We start from the raw sequence: 26,455 nt of genomic DNA on the forward strand, positions 1-26,455 counted from the left end.
CAGCATCTATTGATTTCAGATTCCAGCCAGTCACCCCAACGATCCCCACACCCGCTCACTCAGCCCCCATGATGCTGCTCCCCACCATGTTCAGCTCCTTTAACCCCATCATCCTGTTCGGGACCGTCAAACTGTCTTACAGTATCCATTACCCAATCCTGCTCACACTCCTCCCCCACCACTACCACCTTTCCCCCCCCCCCCCCCCCCACCCCTCATCCTGACTTCTGTGGTCCCAGCGTCCTCAACCCATGACCTAGAGCCACTCACCCCCACTCCCAGCACAAAATCCTCCCCCCGCGCAGCGTCCTGCCTCCCACCAATGATGTCTCGCTCTGAACCCCTGCATTCCCAGCCATTCCGTTTCCATCGCACTCACATCTCCCCTTGACCCTACATCCGAATCTGCACCCTCAACAGCACCACCCCCCAGCCTCTGCTCTCTCTCAATCCCCAGGACCCTGCTTCCCTCTGTGCTCTCAGCAGACATAGCTTCTCCACCTTACCATGAATTGCAGCTTCCTTTCTTCTTGAATTTAACACAATTTCTATTGCACTCAGTGGAGAGCGTGCAACCTTTTCCCCAGAAGCAGAAAGCAAAATATCTCCCAATAAACACCTGGAAGGCTGGCCTCCTGCTGAACACTCGCCACCCCACAGAACCAAAGTGTAGAAGGGCAGCATGGTGGCACAGTGGTTAGAGCATTGCTGCCTCACAGCTCCAGGGACCTGGGTTCGATTCCCGGCCTGGGTCACTTCCTGTGCAGAGCCTGCATGGGTTTCCTCCGGATGCTCTAGTTTCGTCCCACAGTCCGAAAGACGCGCTGGTTAGGTGCATTGGCCATGCTAAATTCACCCTCCGTGTTCCCAAACAGGTGCTGGAATGTGGCGACTACAAAATTTTCACAGTAATTTCATTGCAGTGTTAATGTAAGCCTACTTGTGACTAAATAAAAATAAATAAATCCATCTTGAAAGAGCCTTGCCAAAAATAGGCTTAATCTAATTAATTGAGTAAGCCCATTTGTGAATCTCACATCTTCAGATTGCTCATTATTGTAATCTTGCTCTGCAAGAACAGACAGATATAATTGACTTCCCTGGATATTATATTACTGTCTACACTTGCTGCCCTTAACACTCGCCTTATTCTTCAGTCCAATCATCTCATCATCCCTCTTTGATAAAGTGCTGGGATTTCTTTTTCTTCCATAATAGGTATGCAATCACCTTTTCAAAAATCTATCAGCACAGATCCAATAAATATTTATTGGGCTAATACCTCGAACTTGGTTGTCACTAAAAAGACAATGCCAGACAAGTTATTGGACACAGTACTTCAAACAGACATATTTCATTGGATTGGAAATTTGGGAATTAGCAGTTTGAAATTCAATAAGAAATACATCATTTGTCACCTCCTCAAGCATGCCAGTGAGAATAATCCATTCTGAAATGCAATGACCTTCACCTTCCAGACAAAGTTGACAGCCATTTATTTGCACAGCAAGATCCCACAAACAGTAATGGGATGAATGGTCTGTTAATGTTTTATTATTTACTGGACAAGGGAGGGTCGTTTGTTAAAACACTGGGAATATTGTACTCCTCTTAAAAAAAAACACCACGGGATCTTTCTGATCTACCTCGGCCTGCACGGCAGCCAGGCGTAATCGCAGTTCAATACCTCATGGCTAGTTTCAGAAGATGGGCTGAGGCAGGTGTGGAGATGAGCAACGTTGTAGAGTTGGTTGGTAAGAACTCCCCAGTGATTGCCTTCCCTCCCTTAACCTTTTCCAAAACCCAGTGCACCAAGGCAAATGGTCATCACTAACTCAGCATGGATGGAACCTGGCATTGTCCCGCCATGTGATTTTGTCCCACACCAAGTCCCACCCCCAAACTGGATGGTGCATTTACTCTAAGTGAGCGCTTTGCAAAATAATTCTCAAACACAGTTAGAAACAAAATGTAAAAAATATACACCAGGCAAAGGAAAAGCAGCATTTCCACAACAGAACAAACTCCACGATCTCAGAATTATTCAATGCTGATTTTTTGGAGCCATCTCGGTGTTGGAAATTAGGAGGAACTTGGTTTAATTCATCCTCACCTGGCTTCACAGAATTTCTGGGTGATGCTGGGTCTGTCCTGATTTCTCCGATGCCGAAACCATATCTCCACCTGCTGCATCGAGATGTCACACTGCTTGGAAAGGGCAAGGAGATCACTCTGCAATAAACAGACAGCAAAGCACACTGATCAACCTTGCTTGCTCAATCTCACAAATACACAGCTTGTGCCAGCAAGCAGTTATTTACACCACAGCATAGCTTCAGTCAGGCAGCAGCCTCAGTCAGGCAGTACTGTCCACCCTTAAATAGCTTCTCCAAAAGCATTCAGAAAAAAACCCAAATTGGCTTTTCAACGCTTATTTTACTGTACTCTCTGAACAGTATGTTTTGTCTGTATTGAGCGCAAAAAACAATACTTTTCACTGTATCTCAAAATATGTGACAATGATAAACCAAATAATTTTCATCTCAGTTGGAGGTGGAGGAGCACGAATTTTGTAGAATGTGTTGACAGAAGAGAGGATGGAGTTAGGAGAATTTAGCATGGCCAATGCACGTAACCAGCATGCCTTTTGGACTGTGGGAGGAAACTGGAGCACCCGGAGGAAACCCACGCAGACACGGGGGGGAACTCCGCACAGACAGTGACCCAAGCCAGGAATCATACCAGGGTCCCCGGCGCTATGAGGCAGCAGTGCTAACCACTGTGCCACCATGTTACCTGTCTTGCTTTGGGTAAGTGTTTCCCAGGAGAATGGACAACACTACCTTGTATCAAAAATGATCTCAGAAATCAAGTTACAAGAGAAAAACCTGGTCCACGTTTCAGCAGAGTGCTTGTGTGATTTCTAATGAAGGGTCTTGCTATTAGAATTACTTCTTCTCCAAGTTGCGGACAGACCTTTTACAAAAGAAAAATTCAATCCTCGGCTTTTCTAACTTCGTTTCGGTCAAATTCGTTCAACAAGTGGATCGGCAAGATGCCCCATTCTGATGGAGGCTCAGACCCAGCAGGGTGGGCTCAATTTTGACCACAGTCAGCAAGTTGCATAAATATTTGTTTGATACCATGTGATAAGCAGGAACCTGTGTCACAGGCTCACCGTGTTTTTATGGAATTCCAGCATCCCAGCAATCCTGGGCCCGGAGGGTATAGGCTACAGGATGACATCTGGCTGCTCTTCGATATTAAAAAACAGGTCAATTCAAAGCTAGGAGTCATCAAAAGTCAAAGCCAGATACTGTGTGGGACAGGTGGCAGAATGCCAGTCTTACACTCCCTCTTTTGTACAAGTTCCCATTCTCGCATGGAATTCAGCTCCAGTAGGATCAGGTTACCAGCCAGGGACATGGGAAGTGAATAATTTATAGAACAGAGCTAGGTTTGAAATCCTCACCAGGCAGGAAATGTGACAAGTATTAAACAGTATAAACCACAGATGAAAGTCCCCGTACATCAGCTACAGGTTAATTAATACTTCTGCTGTTCAGTAAAAGATGTTGTAAAAGTGCACCACACCCTCTACATATTTTCCCACAACCGCCATTTGCGGAGTATCTCGTCGAATCGCTGGATATCCTACAGACTTGTACAGTTAGCAATGATTTTTTGGCGTGTTGGGGCCTCCTTTTGGAGCCAATCATCCACCATCCCATGTTTGCCCAAGTGCTGCTTGTTCCCTGGTGTACCTCGGTTCTCCATTTGTTGATCTGAGTAGCGCTGGTGTTCAAGTTCTCCAGCTGGCCGCCTATTTCCTTCAATAGGATTTGGACGTCGCTGACAAGGCCAGCATTTGTTGTCCATTCCCAATTGCCCTTGAACGGAATGGTTTGCTAGGCCATTTCAGACAGCATCAAGGGTCAACCACATTGTTGTGGGCCAGGTGTCACCTGTAGACCCGACCAGGCAGGGATGGCAGAATTCCTTCCCAAAAGGACATCAGTGACACCAAATGGGTTTTTACAACAATCGATGATAGTTTTGTGGTCACCATTATGGTGTTAGGAAAACAGCTAGTTTTAAGGGATTTATATTTGTATTGGTAAAACTGTACCTTATTTCTAATGTTTAAGAACATAAGAAATAGTAGCAGGAGTAGGCCATCTAGCCCCTCAAGCCTGCTCCGCCATTCAATAAGATCATGGCTGATCTGATAGTGGGTTCAGTTCCACTTACCCGCCCGCTCCCCATGACCCTTAATTCCCTTAATGGTTAAAAATCTATCTATCTGTGACTTAAACACATTTAACGAGGTAGCATCTACTGCTTCATTGGGCAGAGAATTCCAAAGATTCACTATCCTCTGGGAGAAGAAGTTCCTCCTCAACTCTGTTCTAAATTGACTCCCCTGTATTTTGAGGCTATGCCCCCTAGTTCTTGTTTCCATTGTAAGTGGAAATAACCTCGCTGCTTCTACCCTGTCTAGCCCCTTCATTATCTTATATGTCTCTATAAGATCTCCCCTCAACCTTCTAAACTCCAACGAATACAGGCCCAGTCTACTCAATCTCTCCTCATTAGCTAACCCCCTCATCTCTGGAATCAACCTGGTGAACCTTCTCTGTACCCCCTCCAAAGCTAATATATCCTTTTTTAAATAAGGGGACCAAAATTGTACACAGTACTCTAGGTGCGGCTTCACCAGTACCCTGTACAGTTGCAGCATGACCTCCCTGCTTTTATACTGCATCCCTCTCGCGATAAAGGCCAACATTCCATTTGCCTTCTTGATTACCTACTGCACCTGCAAACTGAGTTTTTGTGATTCATGCACAAGGACCCCCAGGTCTCTCTGTACAGTAGCATGTTGTAATTTTTCACCGTTTAAATAATAGTCAATTTTACTATTATTCCTTCCAAAGTGGATAACCTCTCACTTACCAACGTTATACTCTATCTGCCAGATCCTTGCCCACTCACTTAGCCTATCCAAATCTCTCTGCAGACTCTGTGTCCTCCACGCAACTTGCTTTCCCACTCATCTTTGTGTCATCCGCAAACTTTGTTACCCTACACTCAGTGCCCTCCTCCAGATCGTCTATGTATATGGTAAATAGTTGAGGCCCCAGCACCGATCCCTGCGGCACGCCACTAGTCACTGATTGCCAACCGGAAAAGCACCCATTTATTCCGACTCTCTGCTTTCTGTTAGATAGCCAATCCTCAATCCACGCTAACACTTTAAGTGGGTTTAATGTTTCTGCATCTAGAAATGTAAAACCTATAGTTAGATTCATACTAGACAAATGATAAAACTAAACTTTAGCGAGGGATTTTTTTAAAAGAATAATTTAAAGATTCACTCCCTTTGGTTATTAGAATGCATGTTGAGGAACAAAAGGTTAAAACAGTCAGATAGGCAACAGAGTTACCTGATGATTATGAACTGATCCATAGAATCAAATATTTTTTCAAATCACCATTTTAAACACGAGAAGGATAGAAGTGGGAAGGAGAAATAGTCAAGAAAGAGATGGAACAGTTGAGAATGGTCAGAAAATTTCACCACAATCAGAAGTGAAGATGCTGAGAGTGGAAGTGACATTCAGAGACCTAGGTGTTTCCATCATAACAAAGTGGGACATATTAGGGCAGGTTATTTGGAAATTAAATGGAAGACCAGTTGCAGTAGCAGGAAAGGCAGTATCTGAAAAGGAAATGGCTGTTACAACTGTAGCAGTGGTACACTTGAAACACGCTCTTTTCAGAATCAATAAGAAAAGGGGGATAGGTCTCTAAAATGATTCAGAAAATTATTTAAATGTTGGTGAAGGAAGTCAGGTCTTCGGAGGAGGTCCTGGGTGTTTCGTTTCAGAGGGAGAAGTAAGTAAATAAATTAAAATTTTGAGATACAGGAGCAGAGTAATCATTAATGGTAGCGGATGATACAATTTGTATTCCAGGAAGTTTTATAAAGGAGTATATATTAGTATGAGGTATTAATGGAAGGGATGAATCTGCTTCTTTATGTAAAGTTAAGTTAAGAAGTAATTTTGTAAATGGAATTGTTACAATGGGAATTATTCCTAAATTACTTATTGGAGGAATAGATTTCATGCAAAGTAATGATTTGGTTTGTGGAGGCAGCAATGCGATGACAACTGTTAAGTTAAATTTATTTATTAGTGTCTCAAGTAAGCTTACATTAACACTGCAATGAAGTTACTGTGAAAATTCCCTCGTCGCCACACTCTGGTGCCTGTTCGGGTGCACTGAGGGAGAATTTAACACGGCCAATGCATTAACCAGCATATCTTCTTTCGGACTGTGGGAGGAAACCAGAGCATCCAGAGGAAACCCACGCAGACCTGGGGAGAATGTGCAAACTCCACACAGACAGTGACCCCAAGCCAGGAATTGAACCCAGGTGAGGCAGCAATGTTAACCACTGTGCCACTGTGATTAACTGTATTGCAACAGGCAGTTGGTCATGATCTTAAACTTGTGGAAACCACTGTGGAAGAAAATGAGACCCTTATTGCAGATAACAAACAACTGAAGGGAAATCCACATAATGTAGAAAGTCAACTTTCACACCTGAAAGAGGTGTGTGTGAATGAAAAAGAGAGAACTGATGGGAACAGCTGAGAATCAGTCAGGAAAAGTGGAACATTTGATTGAGGATTTGAACTGCCTAAAGGACAAACTTGAAAAAGCAAACTGAGCAAAAGTTGCTCTCCAGTTAAAACTTGGTGAACTTTAAGCATCAGAAGTATTTTTTAGGAAGCATCATGGAAAATACCTTGAAGAAGGGAGGTTCTGGTAAATCAGTATAATTGGTTGAATGCAGAATTAAAAATCAAAACTAACACAGTTACAACATCAATTTGCACCATAACAACTGAGATTAGCTGTAAAGAGAAGGCAGGAGAATGGGGATGAGAATCATATCGGCCATGATTGAGTGGCAGAGTACCTCGATGAGCTGAATAGCCCAATATCTTATGGTATCTTATGGTCTAAATTCCAGATTTATTAATTGAATTTTAAATTCCACCAACTACCATAGTACGATTAGTCTGAGCCTCTGGGTTACTCGTTTCGTGACATTACCAATATACTGCCATCTCTCCCCAAAACAGTGTGGCCCTTTGAAACTTGCTGCCCATGTCACATCCACAGAGTCCTTTAAACATTTTGGACTTTTACTTTATTCCATCCCCGCCTACCCACCCCACAACCGAAGGACAGTTAAAATATGGTGCAAGTCAAATTTAATATTGCTAATTAATTTTCTGTACAATTACATTGTTTGGCAGTAAATATGACTTGGATTTTAGTTTGAATGAGGCTTTCCCATTTTTGTGAATGGACAGGTGGTTTCAGGAAATATCTGATACGAACGCACAATAGTATAAAAGGTAATCATTGTCCTGTGCCATTCTAACCTATTCATATCATCGATAAAGATCACAGGAGATGCCGGTTACCTGATGAAAACTGCCCATTTGCTGTGAAACTTATTGGGAAAGTACTGAATTGTATTTTGAGCTGCAAGTCCCTCCCATCCCACGTTGGAATGAGAAAGAATATACTCGCTCACCTCCTTAGGACATGTGCTCTGTGTTGTATACACCTTCTCCAAAGTAGGCTGAGGAGGTGCTATCCTTCTGGATTTCACCTTGACACCCATATGTCTGCTCAAAGGTAAAGCAATAAACCTGAATAAGCAGAGAAGGGAAGAAAGGATCAATGTAAATACTTTGATTAGTAGTAGTCTAACATATATACTGAGAAACAGCAGAGTGCTGGGTTAAAAGTTTCACCATTTTTAACTGCCACGAGATCAGAGACAGTTTGTGCTACTCACGGAACAGCAGTTGCTTCTTCAGTTAAATCCTGATGGTGTTACATGAATATTTGCTGCATTGACATGGAAATAGTCAGCACAACCACAAGCTGCCCAATACTTCAAATTCCTCAAAGGTCCAATGGATGACCAACACAAGGTGGACAACAACACAAGAACACATGGAACAGGAGGCGCAGGCCATTCAGGCCTTTTGAACCTTCTCCACCATTCAACAGGATCATGACTAATCTCCTACTTTAGCTACACCTTCCCACACTATCCCCAGTATCCCTCAATTCCCCAGGAATTCAAAAGTCTATTGATCTCAGAATTGGATATATTCAATGACTGAGTGATGTGCTATTCAGACACGAGGCTTGAAGCTCAGTAAATGAAAGGCTTTTATTTACTGTTAACGAAGCTACCAGAACTTATATACACTATCCCAGACTGAAGGGGTCCCGGCCAGAGCAGGGACTCTTATACCTCTCCCAGGAGGCGGAGCCCGACTGGGATGTGCCACAACACTACAGTACAAAGGTGTAACAACCCCACCCTAACCCAACAGCAACAATAGCACAGCCCAACAGTAACATATGTACATCCTTGTAGTCCTGGCCAGCCCCTGGCTCAGCACTATCCAGTGGGAACCAACGATGGTTCACCACACTGAGCATCCAAACGCCTGCGGTAGAGAATTCCAAAGTATCACAGCTCTTTGTGTGAAGATATTTCTTATCTCAATTTTAAATGGTCGATTCCTTTTTTTGAGATGGTGACTTCTAATTATAGACTCCCGAGCCAGAGGAAAACCCTCCCACCCTGTCAAACCTCTTCAGAATTTTAAATTTTTCAATAGATCATCTCTCATTCCCCTAAACCTTAGGGAATGTAGGCCTAGTCTACTCAATCTCTCCTCATGCCAGGAATGAGTCGTGAACCTTTTGTTGGAGTCCCAAGGCAAATCTATCTTTCCTTGGGTAAGGAGATCAAAACTGTCCACTGTACCCTAGGTGTGGTTTCACCAAGGCCCTATGGAATCGCAGTAAGAACTATTTACCCTTGTACTCCAATCCCCTTGTAATAAAGCTTGTTTACCAATTGCTCGATATACCTGTTCACTTGCTGCAGTTTGTGCACAGGGGCACTTGGATTCCTCTGAAACCATTTGTCAGTTCTGGTGAGAAAACAGGCAGTGGAGTTGGAGAGTCCCACTGGCCAGTTTTCTCTCCAGACCTTAACACTTTAACTGCCAAGAGAAACAGTGGGTGGGGTTTGCACTGTCAGTCTGGTGAGGCGGGACTCGAGTTGGGAATCAGGATACTGTTTTTAAAGGATGCTCTGATAACTGGAAAAAAATAATCTCTTGCCCCTGCTCCTACATGGAGGTATGCGCCCATCCAGTGCTTCCCTCTACCCACCATCACCTGATCATCCCCAGCAACCCCCTCCCTGTCTCCCTCCCCCCATCTCCCCCCCGCCGATCAGCACCAGCATCCCCAGTGTCCACTTCCCTCCATCAAACACAAATAAATGAGTTCCTGCATGCAAAGCTCCCCCTGGAGCCTGCCGCTGGCACAGGTTGGCACTATAGGGCAGTGTCAGGCTGTGTCCCTTTTCCCTGGCGCTATAGTGACCTTTGCGCCCCTGGCAGGATCCCCACAACAGGTTCACGTCTGGGTGAACCTGTTGTAAACCTCGACATGTTGTCACATCAGCAAGGTATGAAAATCTATTGAGGGGGCGGGGGGAGAAGATTTGTCGAAAGAAGACCTTAATTATTTAAATTTATTGAAATGACTGGAAATCAGCTTCTTGTCCATTATGGACGTAACTTGATTACATTGCCGGCGAGGGACAGCGAAAATTGGAAATCGCGATCTTGCCGGCAAGATTTGCAATTTCCACATTTCACCGAATCTTGAGCCCCTGCCAGCGATCTTGTGGCCCAATATCCCATCCTATATCCTACTTTTCTATCTGTCTTTAAAGAGTAACTTGAGGCTTCTCCACATTAACCTCCATCTGCCATGTTCTTGCCCATCTGTCTCTCTTTGGGTTCTCCTCACAGTTTACCTTCCCATTTGTATCATTAGCAAACTTGGTTACATTATGCTCTATCCAAGCCGCTGATGAAGATTGTAGATAGCTATAGGCCCAACAGTTATCCTTACAATATTCCACCAGTTAAAGCCTGTCAACCCAAAAAAAGACTAGTTAACTTACTCTATTTTCTACAGTTTTACAATCCTCAATCAGTGTTAATATATTGCCCCAGTCCTGAGTGTCCTGGTCATCTAGCAACTTATGGCACTTATTGAATGTTTTTAAAAAAAAATTTGTTATACATATCCACTACTGCTTCCCCCTAATCTACTCTGCCAATTACATCGTCAAATCACCCACTTCTTTGTCAAAATCCATTTTCCCCTTCATAAATCTGTGCAGACTTTACCCATAATCATAGTGGTTTTAAATATCATCTTACCAAGTCTCTAATAGATTCCAGCGTTTTCCCTGTTAATGGTGTCAGGTTAACTGGCATACAAATACTCTTTTTTTCTCTCCCTCTTGTAAAAATAGTGGTGTTACATTTGCTCCCTTCCAATCCATAGAGACTATTCTCAAATCTAGGATATTCTGAAAGATGGAAAGCAATGCATCTACCATTTCTGCAGCCATCTCTTAAAACCAAAGAATGTAAGCCAGAGATTTTGGACACTTAGCCTTATTTAATTCCTCCTCTAATGTTAAGTTTTTTTTTAAGCTCCTCTTTCTCTTTACATGTATTTGTCTTAGATGCTTGAGTTCTTGAAACTGGAAGTGACAGGGAGGTGGAGAATAAGAATCACAACAGGCAATATTCATGCTCTAGCTCACCATCCACTGTGAATGTATTAATACCAAAGAACAACTCAAAGATTGTATCAGCAGTTCCAGTTAATTGTCACTGTTCCCAAGTAATAATAGATATTTAAAATCAAGAGGCGAGATCAAATTCACCATTGTGGCTTGAAATGTTGTTTGGAACTAAAAAATTGGAATGTTATTTTAAGTGTTTTTTTATAAAGCTGTATAAAATAGGTCGATACCTTAGTCCCACTTCACGCAAATCAGCTATCTCGGGGCCCAATGTCCACAGCTTTCTCAGTTTTTGAGCCTCTCTGGAACATGACCACATCATGAGGTCAATTTTAACTTAACCAACCTGCAACATGGGTTTTATACTGTATCTGTTTTTAGTCTCCATTGAAGTCAAAGGAGAATAACATTGGGCGGGAGTTGCTTTCCGCCCCATCCCTTGACTTTCCTACCTGCTGAGAGAGGTTAAAATCAACCCTGTTTCTCTCTCCACAGGTGCTGCTCGGCCCGAGTATTCCCAGTATTTTTGGCTTTTCTTTGAACGTAACCCTGCCATGTTTCAGTGTTCAGGCTTTAAAATCAATGGTTTGTATACCTGGAGCAGTCAAAGGATTACAAACCAAACAGCTTGAACAGAAGGGATAGGAGCAGGAGTAGGCCATTCAGCCTTTCAAGCCAGCTTTGCCAATCATTGAGGACATGGCCGGTTTTCTCCTCAACACCATTTTCCTGCACTATCCCCGATACCCTTTGACTAAGAATCCATCTCTGCCTTAAAACTATTCAATGACCCTTCCTCCATGGCTCTCTGAGGAAGCGGGTTCCAAAGACATAACTCACACAGGAAAGAATTCTCATCCATCTTAAGAGACCCCCCTTATTTTTAAACTTGCATCCCCTGGCTTTAGTTTCTCCTACAAGGGAAACATCCTTTCATTATTTATTTCAGGGCGGCACGGTAGCACAGTGGTTAGCACTGCTGCTTCACAGCTCCAAGGACCTGGGTTCGATTCCCGGCTTGGGTCACTGTCTGTGTGGAGTTTCCACGTTCTCCTCGTGTCTGCGTGAGTTTCCTCCGGGTGCTCCGGTTTCCTCCCACAGTCCAAAGATGTGCGGGTTAGGTTGATTGGCCATGCTAAAATTGCCCTTAGTGTCCTGAGATGCGTAGGTTAGAGGGATTAGTGGGTAAATATGTAGGGATATGGGGGTAGGGCCTGGGTGGGATTGTGGTCAGTGCAGACTCGATGGGCCGAATGGCCTCTTTCTGTGCTGTAGGGTTTCTATGATGGGAAACATCCTTTCATTATTTACTGTGTTAAGTCCCCCTCAGAATTCTCTAGGTTTCAATAAGATGACCTCTCATTCTTCTAGGATACAGCCCAACCTGCTCAACCTTCCCTCATAAGCTAGCCCCTTGGGCAGCACGATGGCACAGTTGTCAGCACTGCTGTCTCACAGCGCCAGGGACCAGGGTATAATTCCAGCCTTGGGCGACTGTACAAACTCCAGCAGACATTCTCCCTGTGCCTGCTTGGGTTTCCTCCCACAGTCCAAAGATGTGCGGGTAAGGTTGATTGGCTATGCTAAATTATTGCCCCCTAGTGTCAGGATGATTAGCAAGGTAAATATGTGGGGTTATGGGGATAGGGCCTGGGTGGGAATGTTGGTGCAGACTCAATGGGCCAAATGGCCGCCTTCTGCACTGTAGGGATTCCATGATTCATCCCAGGAATCAATCACGTGGGCACTCTCCGAACATCTTCTCATGCAATGATATCCTTTATCATTGAGACGAAACTACACAAGTGTTCCAGATGCAGTCTCACTAAGGCTTTGTACAGCTGCTGCAACACTTCCCTTTATACTCGATTCCCCTTGCCAGGAATGCCAGCATTCCATCTGGTCTCCCAATCACTTGACTCGATTTGATACTAACTTTGCTGCTCTTATTTCAATTTTGGAGGAGGTTAACCAGAGGTTAATTGAGCAGGCTAACATTCCAGTGCTGTTCCATGGGAGAGCTGCACTTAGCTGAGCTGCCATCTCTTGCACGAGACCCATTCCCCTCAGGAGTATATCAAAGATTCCATAGTTATTGAATAAGAACAGGAGATAGCACCCTGGCCAACATTCATGCCTCAATCAGCATCACAATGTATCTGAAAATAGGAAATGCTGGAAAAACTCAGCGGATCTGGCAGCACCTGCAGGGAGAGGAATACAATATTCTTTGGAACCTCAATTATCACATGCAGTTTATGGGAACTTGCAAAGAGCAAATTGGCTGCCACATTTGCTTCATTACTACTGTAACAGCGCTTCAAAAAAATATTTATTTGGTTGTAAAGCATACAATGGTTATGAAAAGTGCAACATAAATGCAAGTCTTTCAACATATTGAGCCTATACCCTGATCGTATCTCTTACTGCAATCCTGTCTAATGAGGGTTTTTAAACAACAAAACAATCTTCAAATCTAAGTAATTGACTAGACTATGAATTATCAAAGAGGATTTTTCTAATTATAGTCGTGAAGACGAGAAGACAATATGGAAATAAATGAGTTCTGAACATAGGAATGTTGGTGAGCTGGCTCCAAACTACCTTTCAAACAGAAAACGGACAGCGATAAACACAAAGGCATATGGGATAGCGATGGCAAGGTCACGAGGTCGGGGATATCGGGTATGTTCAGAATCTTCCATATCTTCCCAGGTGATGCCCGGTGGAAGCCAGTATTCCTGGTGCCACAGCCACTTGTCCAGGACAGAAGACATCCTAGAGGCAAGAGGGAAAAGATGAGAAGTCAATATCGACAGCTCTCAGTTCATTCTCTTACATTTCCCCAACGAGCCATTAGCCCGAATTTCAGTTCAAGTACAGTACATAAACCGACATTTAAATCCATTAAGAGAGACATCAACTTTACATCACAAAAGGATCCTGAATACGGAGGATACACGGGCAGAATTTCTATTTCTTGGGAGAGGACACCAGACATTAGTTTTGAAGATCCACCCAGTTCTTTCCAGACCATCACATCCATAACAAGAAAACATTCCAGGACTTGAACACGCACACAGAAAAATAATCAAGGTTGACACTCCAGTGCAATGCTCAGAGTGCTGCACTGTCAGGAGTGGTGTGTTCTGGGTGAGACTGTTGTGAGACAACAGAGGCCCTGCCTACTAGGGCGGTTGTAAAAGATCACATGGTATTATTTCAAAGACGACCTGGGGAGTTAACTCCAGCAACCCGACCAATATTTACCCTTCAATCAACATCATTAATAACAGATCATCTGATCATTATCACATTTCTGTTTGTGGGAGTTTGTGGTGTGCTAGTTGGATGTCATTCTCTATATTACAACACTTCAAAAGTATTTAATTGGCTGGAAAATGCTTTTGAGATGGTTTGGTAGTCGTGAAAAGTGCCATATAAATGTAAGACTTTTTATATGTTCAGAATTTAAAGGCACCATTTCAATGGGTTGACTTCCAGTGTGGTCACAGATTTCAAGAACAAAAACCAGATATGGCAGATTCTCACACTGCCCCAGATGAAGTATGTTGAATATGAAGCAAGGTGACCATACCTTTATCAGTAATGAACAACAAGTGCGTATCTCAGAACAAGTGTGAGTTGCATTGCAACCTGATGTGACTTTGGGAGTCACTATCTGAAGAGGCACATTTGGGTTCTGGCGTCTTTACTGCTGATGTGGAGATGCCGGCGTTGGACTGGGGTAAACACAGTAAGAGTTTTAACAACACCAGGTTAAAGTCCAATAGGTTTATTTGGTAGCAAATGCCATATTTGCTACCCAAATAAACCTGTTGGACTTTAACCTGGTGTTGTTAAAACTCTTACTGTCTTTACTGCTCAGCAGAATTCCCATTTGATGAACAGTCAGGAGTGGGGAAGGCATCAAAAGATGGCTGGATTAGGCTCAGCTCCGAGGCACCCCAGTCAGTACACCCTCAAGGTTTAACTACGAAGTCTGAAACCTTGTCTAAGCACCTGAAAGGTACAGGCATTATGAAACTTTTTTTTATTTATTAGTGTCACAAGTAGGTTTACATTAACACTGCAAATGAAGTTACTGTGAAAATCCCCTCATCGCCACACTCCGGCGCCTGTTCGGGTACACTGAGGGAGAATTTAGCACGGCCAATGCACCTAACCAGCACGTCTTTCGTACTGTGGAAGGAAACCGGAGCACCCGGAGGAAACCCACACAGACACGGGGAGAGCGTGCGGACTCCACACAGACAGCGACCCAAGCTGGGAATCGAAACCAGGTCCCTGGCGCTGTGAGGCAGCAATGCTATCCACTGTGCCACCATGGAACTATCTAAGCGAGGGATTCATCCCCTCAGAACATGATGGAAGAATAGTCAATAACTAGGCGATACGATAAGGATGTGATTGGCCAGCTGGGTGTGCCAGGTGGCGAGCCTGTGCCCATCCCCCTTCTCACCAACCCAAGGTCAACTCAGACAACTTTATTTATCCAATTAGTCAGGCCGCTGAGAAGAAAACAACAGTATTAGTTTCCTCATTCCTACCCACAGCACTACTTTTCTTTACAGTAATTAATTACAGGTCATTCTCCGTGCGTTTCTTGCTGAACCAGTTTTCTGTCCATGTTTAGTTCATTGCATCATAATAAATGCTGCTGAGAGCGATGTAGTGCGGCTTTGAGAAGGAAGTAACACTTCTAACTAAATATTCTGCTTACAACATTTCACTGCTGACCTGATCAAACACTAGCTACAGAGGAAGCAGAGACCCTCTATGGGTCTTTTAACTGATGCTCCGAAAGCTTGTGATACTGAATAAACCTGTTGGACTTTAACCTGGTGTTGAGACTTCTCACTGTGCCCACCTCAGTCCAACGCCGGTATCTCCACATCTTTTAACTGATGCTTAAATATACAATGGCTCAATGGGTAAGTGTGCTGCATGGTGTTTTGCTGAGCCACAGCAGGAAGTCACGGGCGGGTTGCAGCTCGAAGGGAACCACAGAAGCTTGGAGCACAGAAAAGGGGCCATTTGGTCCATCAGGTCCATGCTAGGCCTTGATTGTAACAATTCAAATCTAATCCATTGCTACGCTGGTACCCTGTAGCCCATCGCCAATATCAAGATGCAGTGATCTCTGCCTCAAACATTCCCAAATCTATGTGGAGTCCAACAATCTCAGCCAGGACAGGCATCACAACTGGCCTGAGCACCCAGGACAGAGGAAGGGGAAGGTCAGCCAGGGTAGGAGCACTGTCCACGGTCTCCAATATAAAGTTTATTTATTATTGTCACAAGTAGGCTTACATTAACACTGCAATGGAGTTACTGTGAAAATCCCCTAGTCGCCACACTCCAGCGCCTGTTCGGGTACACGGAGGGAGAATTTAGCATGGCCAATGCACCTAACCAACATGTCTTACGGAGTGTGGGAGGAAATTGGTGCACCGGGAGAAAACCCACGCAGACACGGGGAGAACGTGCAGATTCCACACAGACAGTGACCCAAGCCGGGAATCGAACCCGGGTCCCTGGTGCTGTGAGGCAGCAGTGCTCACCCTTGTGCCACCTGATACAGACACACTGGGGGTGCATCAGGCTAACCTGCAAAAGCTGACAAATGTGAGCCACGCTGCACCAAGAAATATGCTGACAATTAGAAAACCGTCCCATAAAAAAAATCCTGTGACTCGGGGCTTTAATTTAAACTCCCTCCTTTTAACAAAGAAATTCTCAAGCCGAGTAAAAATGTTTTCAGATCGCACACCGCAATTCAGTTTGTTTTTGTCAAAACATCTCACTGAAGATGCACAAAAATAGCAGCATGAATCCCGCGGGTCAGGAGGCTTCTTATGTCAGAAGGGGCCACTCTGCCCAATCTTCCAGCGGTTGTGTTATCGGGAGAAGAAACTGAAATAAACAGACTTGCAATTTTTGTAGGTGAATTGAGTCATTTTTGAAGATGAAGTTATTTATGATCGTGTTTGCTCAGCTCAATCGACATTTCCTCCTCCTCTTAGACAGTTGTGGGTTCAAGCACAATCTACCCGAACACGATCCAGATCAACACTTCAGTGCAGCATTGCCAAAGACATCATCTTTTGACTGAGATATGAAAGTGAGGCAAAAGCCTCACTGCGGATGCTGGAATCTGAAGCAAAAACAGAAAGTGCTGGAAAATCTCAGCAGGTCTGGCAGCATCTGCGAATAGAGCTATAGAACCAATGGTTCGAGTCTGACCCTTTGTCAAAGCTGAAGACAATAGAAAATAGGGTGAGACTTATACTGTTAAGGTGAGGGGATGGAGCGGTGGGGGAGGGGATGGTATTAACAAGGATGTGGGGATGTAGAATCATAGAATCTCTACAATGCAGAAGGAGGCCATTCAGCCCATTAAGACTGCACCGAACACAATCCCACCCAGGCCCCAAGTACTTAACCTTGCTCATCCCCCTGACACCAAGGGGCAATTTAGCATGGCCAATCCACCTAACCTGCACATCATTGGACTGTGGGAGGAAACTGGAGCACCTGGAGGAAACCCACGCAGACACAGGGAGAATGTACAAACTCCACAGTCACCCGAGACCGGAATTGAACCCAGATCCCTGGCCTGTGAGGCAGCAGTGCTAACCACTGTGCCACCTTGATGCCCCAATATCTGCTTAAAAGATGCAGTCCTAGACAAAAAGACTAAGGGAGTGTAAATGGTGATGATCATGGCTAAGAAGGGCACTGATAGCAGGCATTGAGAGATCAGAATGTGTAAGTGGCAGAACGTCAAAAAGGACAAGCCGAGACATGGAATAGATGACTCTAGTGGAGTGGGGGTGAGAGAGGTGGGGCAGAGGAGACCACAGTGAGGAGGGAAAGATGGAAAGCGAGATTTCAAAAAGGTGGAGGAGCAAGTTCACGCTCTAAAGTTGTTGAACTCAATGTTCAGTCCAGGAGGCTGTGAAGCGCCTAATCAGAAAATGATTAGCGTAAACTGGAGGAACAGCATCTCATCTTCCAACGGAGCACTTTACAGCCTTCTGGACTGGACATTGAGTTCAACAAATTCAGAGAATGAACTCTCCCCTCCACCTTCACCCCATTTCCATTATTACATTTAATTTAATCTTATTTAGATATTTTAATTTTAAAATTTTTTACTTCTTCCATAGTTTAATTTTTTCAACTTTTAGAGATCTCGCTTTCCACCCTCCCCCCTACAGTCTCCCCCCCCCCCCCCCCCCCCCCGGCCCCCAGAATCAGCCGGTTGTCCTTTGACACTCTGCTTACCTTTGTTCTGCCATTTACACATTCTGATCTCAATGTGCTGCTATCTGCACTTCCTTAGCCATGATCTCCACCATTTACATTGCTCTTGTCTTTTTGCCTATGACATCTTTGTCAGTCCCTGCGCCCCTCCCCCCATTTATATAAATATCATTCTATTTTCTATTGTCTTCAGCTCCGATAGAGGATCATCCAGACTCGAAACGTTAGCTCTATCCCATCTCCACAGATGCTTTCAGACCTGCTGCGACTTTCCAGCATTTTCTGGGATTTTTTTTGGATTAAAATAAGGCACCCACCTGTTTGCTCATTTGTAAAAAAAAGTAATTCTTCCAATGACACTTGGCTAGCATCTTTCAATCAATGCCGAAAACTAAATTAACTGGTCATTTGTTTAGTGCTGTTGTTGGGTTCTGTTTGTATATAAATAATGACTGATCTTCAAAACACAATTCAGAGGATGTAATGAAGGTGCTCCATAAAAAGTGGACTGATTGTGTTTTGTAAGGTATGGAATGGATTAGTGGGAATGGGCAGCAACAAACCTGGTGCCCTCCAGCAGTGACAAAACACAAGGTAGCCCTTCCACACAAACGACAGAGACTATTTGTTTCCAAGACAGTGCATCAACAATCTTTCCTCCCAAGGACAATCCCACACTGTCAAAGGAAATAGTCACAACCCCATCAATTGAAATCTTCAAGACCTATCTCGCCATTATTTCCATTTAGAGGTTTCTCATCATCAGGACCACTATTTCAGCAGGTCATGGCTGGTTTAGCTGCATATAAATCGGCAGAACATGGACGTTAACCAGTGATGCTTACAGAACCAAAGCAGCAATATGATATTCATCTCCCTACACTCTCTCCCTTTACTGGCAGGCTGTTGATGTGTAACCTTTGCATCTTATTTAAATATTTTCCATTGCTGCTCTACACTTATTTTACAATTTTTCCTGCTATTTAATCCAGGCAAGGCCCCCAACCTGATCACCTCCTACACTGAACCTAATAAATATCATTTTCCCCAAAAGCTTACCCATTTTCTTTATAAACATGTTTCCCTTCATTACAGTAAGAAGTTTAACAACACCAGGTTAAAGTCCAAAAGGTTTATTTGGTAGCAAAAGCCACACAAGTTGTGTGGCTTTTGCTACCAAATAAACCTGTTGGACTTTAACCTGGTGTTGTTAAACTTTTTACTGTGTTTACCCCAGTCCAACGCCGGCATCTCCACATCATCCCTTCATTACCCCAGAGATAAAGTTGCATTTCTTGCCTTGTTGGAGTAGCATCACATTGAGACAATTGTCCGGAACGCATTGGCAAAAAAAACTTTCCTCTTCTCACTATAAACAAATATCTTCCCTATTCCAGGCTTATCTTTGTTTAATTAGAATCCCCCGCTACTATAAATATGTTTAAACACATCTCTCGAATTTGACTACAGGTTTAATTCCCTTTCACACTGCTTGGCAGTCTCCAAATAGGCACCCTGTAATTTAATCAATCCCTCCAGTATTTCTCAGTTCAATTTGAAAGGGATTTGTTCAGATCGCTTTTATTTAAACCATCACAAAGAATGTCAAAGCTCACAATGTGTATTGGTATCATTCCATAATATACTGCAATTACACACTTGAGAGACAAGTGAAGTACTCACAACAGCCCTATACTTTGTTGGCTGGACGACTGGCTTGTGATGCAGAGCGATACCAGCGTGGGTTTAATTCCCATACCGGCTGAGGTTATTTGTGAAGGCCCTGCCTTCTCAACCTCACCCCTTGCCTGAGGTGTGGTGACCCTCGGGTTAAATCATTCCCAGCCAGCTCTACCCTCTCAAAAGGGGAGAGCAGCCTTTGGTCATCTGGGGCTATGGCAACTTTATTTAAATGCTGGTGTGACACAAAATGATGCCAGACACAAATCCAAAGCTGAACTTTAACAACACTTTCTACAGTTAAAACCCAACTAAAGAAAGGGTGTGCTTGAAGACCAGTACTCAAGGGCCTGCCCTGGCAGAGCTTAGCAATCACACTTCCAAAACTGTACTCATGACAGAAAGGAGAAAGCTGTATCAGAACTCTAGGCAACTCAAATCATTCCACATCCAGATTTAATAACATTCAGTGAGATAGCGAGATAAAACCTCTACCCATCTGCTCGACACTTTATCAACAGGAGGGAACAAAGCTCACCAATTAGCGATGGTGCATTGAAACCGTGCTGCAGAGGAAGGCAGAATGAGTCATTCTTCAGCAATGTTTCACTTATAGCAATTCCTCGGGAAACAAGGATGTTGCCAATGAGTGAAACATCTTCAGGTCATGGAGGATGAAGATCAACACAGTCTATTTTCCAGTCAGCAGTTTAAAATTGTTTCGGGTGTTGGCAGTGTGTAGTGGGACACCTTGCCCACACCTGTAATGCCCAAAGTCCACTTGATGCAATATTTATCAGCATCTAGTTGAGACCAGAGTCAAAATTTGATTTGAGGACCATTCTGGGGCAAAAGCAGAGGTGCTATTTTAGGCTGAAAACATATTTCTCGAGTAGTGAGTCCCTGCAATAATTCAAGTTTGAAAGAGATTTCCCAGGCAGCAGCTTCGACTTCAACATTTTCCTCCCACCCTACTTCCCTGGGCCTAAGAGTTTAAAGTTTAGTGAAGCTACTGTGAAAATCCCCTAGTCGCCACACTCCGGCACCTGTTCAGGTACACAGAGAGAATTTAGCATGGCCAATGCATCTAACTTTCAGACTTTAAGGTAGGCCTTTTTGGTCAACTGTCCAGAATTGTCCTGGAGTCTCTCTCCTGCACATTTAAAACCTTAAGGATATTATAATAAGTGACCTTTTGTCATTTTAACACCTTGGTTTATTAGTTATACAAGTATTGGAGATGGGCTAAAGGCTGTTTAACCAAAGCATTCAGAGTTGGGAAATCAGGTGAAGGAATCTCCAAGAGAGCTGGCAACTCAAACATCATGAAGGGAGTAAAGGTCCTCTGAAAAATTGGTGGGAAGTGGGTTCATGAAAAGAGCTGTTGCCTGGTACACTGGCAGGAATGCATGACCACACAACCATGGTGGTATCAACCCCACACTGCCCACAGCAACAGCAATGGAGTGCTCGCACAGTGGCAGGGAGAGGCTGATTTTCATTTTGTTACATGTAACAAACAAAAATAGGGGAGGCGATGGCCTAGTGATATTATTGCTAGACTATTAATCCAGAAACTCAGCTAATGTTCTGGGGACCCGGGTTCAAATCCTGCCACAGCAGATGGTGGAATTTGAATTCAATATAAAAAAAAATTTGGAATTAAGAATCTACTGATGACCATGAAACCATTGTCGATTGTCAGAAAAATCCATCTGGTTCACGAATGTCCTTTTGGGAAGGAAATCTGCCGTTCTTACCTGGTCTGGCCGATATGTGACTCCACAGCCACCCAGTAATGTGATTGACTCTTAAAGTGCCCTCGCGCAACGAGGGATGGGCAATAAATGCTGGGCAGCCAGCGATGCACATGTCCCATAAATGAATAAAAAAAACAAAAACAAAAATAGGCTGAATTCCCTCAGTGCAACTTTTAGTGCCTCGATTAATTAATTTTGCATCAAATTTGGCATGCACTTCACAAAAACAAACAGGTAGTGACTTTAAAACAAACAAAAATACACCGGGAATGTTAGAAAATATGTTAACTGATGAAAGACAGGCAGACACGGTGGCACAGTAGTTAGCACTGCTGCCTCACAGCTCCAGGGACCCGGGTTCGATTCCCAGCTCGGGTCACTGTCTGTGTGGAGTTTGCACATTCTCCCCGTGTCTGCGTGGGTTTCCTCCGGGTGCTCCGGTTTCCTCCCACAGTCCAAAGATGTGCAGGTTAGGTGGATTGGCCGTGCTAAATTGCCCCGTAATGTCAGGGAGACTAGCTAGGGAAAATGCATGGGGTTATGGGGATAGGACTTGGGTGGGATTGTGGTTGGTGCAGTCTCGATGGGCCGAATGGCCTCTTTCTGCACAGTAGGATTCTATGATTCTCAGACAGCACAAAGAAAATTCAATCCTAAAGGCAAATTATACAATCTGGGCACCATAGAGATGGAAAGTTTGAGTTGAACGTCCAGGCACTGAACAAAAATAGCTTGGGGTGGCAGAAAATATTTAAATTAAACAACTGCATTGAAAGGATCAGACTTTTGGCCAACTAGGTGCGTATCTTTGAGATTCAACTTTTATTTTTAGGGCACAGCTGAACTGTCCTGTGTGGATCAGTTTCATTCAAGTAATTAACCCATTTACAATGGCAAGATCAAAGGCATTAATTGTAAGTGACCTTCACCAGCCTTCCAACCATTCCAGATATCTGCACTCCTTGTCTGTTTTGCATTCTTGCTTTTCATCACCCCTGTTGGCAGGGTGCCTGTAGCATAGGTCAATAAATCTTGAATTCTGTCCATAAACCACTATACTTCTATCTCCTCCTTTAAGATGCTCCTTAAAACCTAAAGAGAAAATGCTGGAAAATCTCAGCAGGTCTGGCAGCATCTGTAAGGAGAGGAAAGAGCCGACGTTTCAAGTCCAGACGACCCTTTGTCAAAGCTAAAAGGCACAGAAAGTGGGAGATATTTATACATGATGTGGAGATGCCGGCGTTGGACTGGGATAAACACAGTAAGAGTTTTAACAACACCAGGTTAAAGTCCAACAAGTTTATTTGGTAGCAAATGCCATTAGCTTTCGGAGCGCTGCTCCTTCGTCAGATGGAGTGGAAATCTGCTCTCAAACAGGGCAGAGAGAGACACAAAATCAAGTTACAGACCTTGTCAAGTTACAGAACTGTTCTGTAACTTGATTTTGTGTCTCTGTGCCCTGTTTGAGAGCAGATTTCCACTCCATCTGATGAAGGAGCAGCGCTCCGAAAGCTAATGGCATTTGCTACCAAATAAACCTGTTGGACTTTAAACTGGTGTTGTTAAAACTCTTACTGTAGATATTTATACTGCAGGGCGAGGGAATGAAAGATGAGTCATAGCCTCAGAAACCCAGGGGAAAAGATTAATGGCTGTCCACAAAGGGAATAAAGGGTGTGAATGGTCAAACGGCGGGGTGGGGAGGTGAGATAGGACAGAGGTAGAAGGCAGAAAAGGGGAAGTGGCGGGGGAGAGAAAAGTTAAGGGGAGGGGGATGGAGGTGGGGGGAGGGGGAGAAAGAAAAATGAAGAAAGGCAATAATAAAAATAAAAAGGTAGAGAAGAGTAAAAAATTAAATAAAATAGAATGAAAACAAAGGGATCAAGCTGGGTTAAAGCAAATCATCTAAAGTTGTTGAATTCGATGTTGAGACCGGAAGGCTGTAAAGTGTCCAGCTGGAAGATGAGATGCTGTTCCTCCAGTTTGCGTTGAGCTTCACTGGAACATTGCAGCAAGCCAAGGACAGACATGTGGGCATGGGAGCAGGATCGTGTGTTAAAATGGCAGCAACCGGAAGGTCAGTGCCCTGATTGCACACAGACCGAAGGTGCTCAGCAAAGCGATCACCCAGTCTACGCTTGGTTTCTCCGATATAGAGGAGACCACATTGGGAGCAGCGAATGCAATAGACCAAACTGAAAGAGGTTTAAGTGAAACACTGCTTAACCTGGAATGAATGTTCTGGACCTTGGATGGTGAGCATAGAAGAGGTAAAGGGACAGGTATTACACCTTCTGCAATTGCATGGGAAGGTGCCATGAGTGACGGGAATGGTGTTGGGAATAGTGGAGGAGTGGACTAGGTCATCCTGGAGGGAACAGTCTGTGCGGAATGCTGACAGAGGGAGTGAAGGGAAGATGTGTTTGGTGGTGGCATCACGCTGGAGTTGGTGAAAATGACGGAGGATTATGCTTTGCATGCGGAGGCTGATGGGGTGAAATGTGAGAACAAGGGGGACTCTGTCCTTGTTGAGGGAGGGGAGGGGGTGAGGGTCGTGGCACGGGAGGTGGACTGCATGCTGTTGAGGGCCCTGTCAACAACTGTAGATAGGAATCCACAGTTGAGGAAAAAGGAGCACATATTAGAAGCACCACTTTGGAAAGTGGCATCATCGGAACAAATGCGATGGAGGCGAAGGAGCTGAGAGAAAGGGATGGAGTCCTTACAGGATGTGGGGTGTGAAGAGCTGTAGTCCAGGTAGCTGTGGGAGTCAGTGGGCTTGTAATGAATATTGGTAGATGGTCTATTGCCGGAAATGGAGACAGAAAGGTCAAGGAAGGGAAGGGAAGTGTCTGAGATGGACCAGGTGAAGGTGATGGAGGGGTAGAAACTGGAAGCGAAGTTGATGAATTTTTCGAGGTCTGGATGAGAGCATAAAGCAACACCAAAATAGTCATCGATGTACTGGTAAAGGAGTTGTGGGAGAGGACCTGGGTAGGCCTGCAACAAGAAATGTTCCACATACCTCATAAAAAGACAAGCGTAGCTAGGACCATGCATTTACCCATTGCTACTCCTTTGATTTGGAGAAAGTGAGATGAGTTAAAGGAGAAGTTGTTGAGAAATAGAACGAGTTCAGCCAGGCGGAGGAGAGTGGTGGTGGATGGGAATTGTTCAGGCTTCTTTACAAGAAAAAAGCGAAGAGCTCTCAGGCTGTTCTGGTGTGGGATGGAAGTGTAGAGAGATTGCACATCCATGGTGAATAGGAGGCGGTTAGGGCCTGTGAACTGGAAACTGTCAATATGACGCAGGGCATCAGAGGAATCCCGGATGTAGGTGGGGAGGGAATGGACCAGGTGAGTGAGGATGGAGTCAAGGTAAGAGGAAATAAGTTCAGTGGGACAGGAGCATGTTGACACAATGGGCCCACCAGGACAGTCCTTTTTGTGGATTTTGGGAAGCAGGTAGAAGCAGGCTGTCCGGGGTTGGGAGACTATGAGGTTAGAAGCTGTGGGGGGGGGGAAGGCATCCGGAGGAAATGAGGTTGGTGATGGTGTTGGAGATAATGGCTTGATGTTCAGTGGTGTGGTCATGGTCCAGGGAGAGATAGGAGAAAGTATCTGAGAGGAGTAGGTAGAAGCGGGCTGTCTGGGATTGGGAGACTATGAGGTTAAAACCTACAAATTAAAATTTATGTCCCTGACAATGAGTGGAAAAAACCGAGTCATTGGGATTTCATTTTCCAGCAAATAGTGGATCAATAGTGGGCGGCACGGTGGTTAGCACTGCTGCCTCAGGTCCAGGGATCTGGGTTCGATTCCCAGTTTGAGTGACTGTGTGAAGTTTGCACGTTCTCCCCATGTGTGCGTGGGTTTCCTTCGATGCTCCGGTTTCCTCCCACAGTCCAAAGATATGCAGGTTAAGTGCATTGGCCATGCTAAATTGCCCCTTAGTGTTCCGAGATGCGTAGGTTAGAGGGATTAGTGGGGTAAATATGTGGGGTTGCGGGGATAGGGACTAGGTGGATTGTTGTCTGTGCAGACTCGATGGGCCAAATGGCCTCCTTCTGCACTGTGGACATTGAATTGCTACAGTGCAGGAGGCGGCCATTCAGCCCATCAGGTGTGCACTGACTCTCCAACAGAGCATCTTACCCAGGCACTATCCCTGTTAACCCTCATATTTACCCCACTAATCCCCCTAACCTACACATCTTGAACACTAAGGGACAATTTAGCATGGCCTAACCCCCTAACCTGCACATCTTTTGGAGTTTGGGAGGAAACTGGAGCACCCGGAAGAAAACCCATGCAAATCAGGGAGAAACTCCCACACAGACGGTCACCCGAGTTTGGAATTGAACCCAGGTCGCTGTCGCTGTGAGGCAGTAGTGCTAACCACTGTGCCGCCGTGCTGCCTAATGGTGAGAATAGAATGAAACAAATTGTTAATCATAGAATCCCTACAGTACAGAAAGAGGCCATTCGGCCCATCGAGTCTGCACCGACCACAATCCCACCCAGGCCCTACCCCCATATCCCTACATATTTTACCCACTAATCCCTCTAACCTACGCATTTCAGGACACTAGGGGGTAATTTTAGCATGGCCAATCAACCTAACCCGCACATCTTTAGACTGTGGGAGGAAATCGGAGCACCCGGAGGAAACCCACGCAGACACGAGGAGAATGTCAAACTCCACACAGACAGTGACCCAAGCCGGGAATCGAACCCAGGTCCCTGGAGCTGTGAAGCAGCAGTGCTAACCACTGTGCTACCGTGCTATCAACTGTTTGTTGATTTGGAAAAGGGGTTACTGCCTTGTCAATTAGTTAGCCTTTTAAGTGCATCTTAGGCCACTTGAGATCCAATAATTTTAGGCTACTGCCTAAATGGATCTTCGATCGAAGGGCAGAATTTAAATCAGAAAAAATACAAATGAAATTAGCTTACAGTTATAGTCCAGGAAGTAGCTGGTGAAGAATGGCACTGAA

At 44.5% G+C, this 26,455-nt stretch overlaps 1 protein-coding gene across 2 annotated transcripts in view; it reads right to left on the minus strand.

Moving 5' to 3' along the window:
* cers4a (ceramide synthase 4a) overlaps positions 1–26,455 on the minus strand; it is a 72,672-nt gene that overhangs the window by 20,959 nt on the left and 25,258 nt on the right. For both annotated transcript variants that reach the window (XM_078198791.1, XM_078198792.1), the window contains exons 2-4: positions 13,334–13,507; positions 7,619–7,736; positions 2,114–2,232 (exon numbers count right to left, since the gene is read on the minus strand). In XM_078198791.1, coding sequence (XP_078054917.1) covers positions 2,114–2,232; positions 7,619–7,736; positions 13,334–13,506 — 410 coding nt within the window. In that variant the 5' untranslated portion in view covers position 13,507. The remainder of the gene's footprint in view (positions 1–2,113; positions 2,233–7,618; positions 7,737–13,333; positions 13,508–26,455) is intronic.

The sequence above is a fragment of the Mustelus asterias genome, chromosome 26, assembly GCF_964213995.1.
Source record: "Mustelus asterias chromosome 26, sMusAst1.hap1.1, whole genome shotgun sequence".
Taxonomy (NCBI): Eukaryota; Metazoa; Chordata; class Chondrichthyes; order Carcharhiniformes; family Triakidae; genus Mustelus; species Mustelus asterias.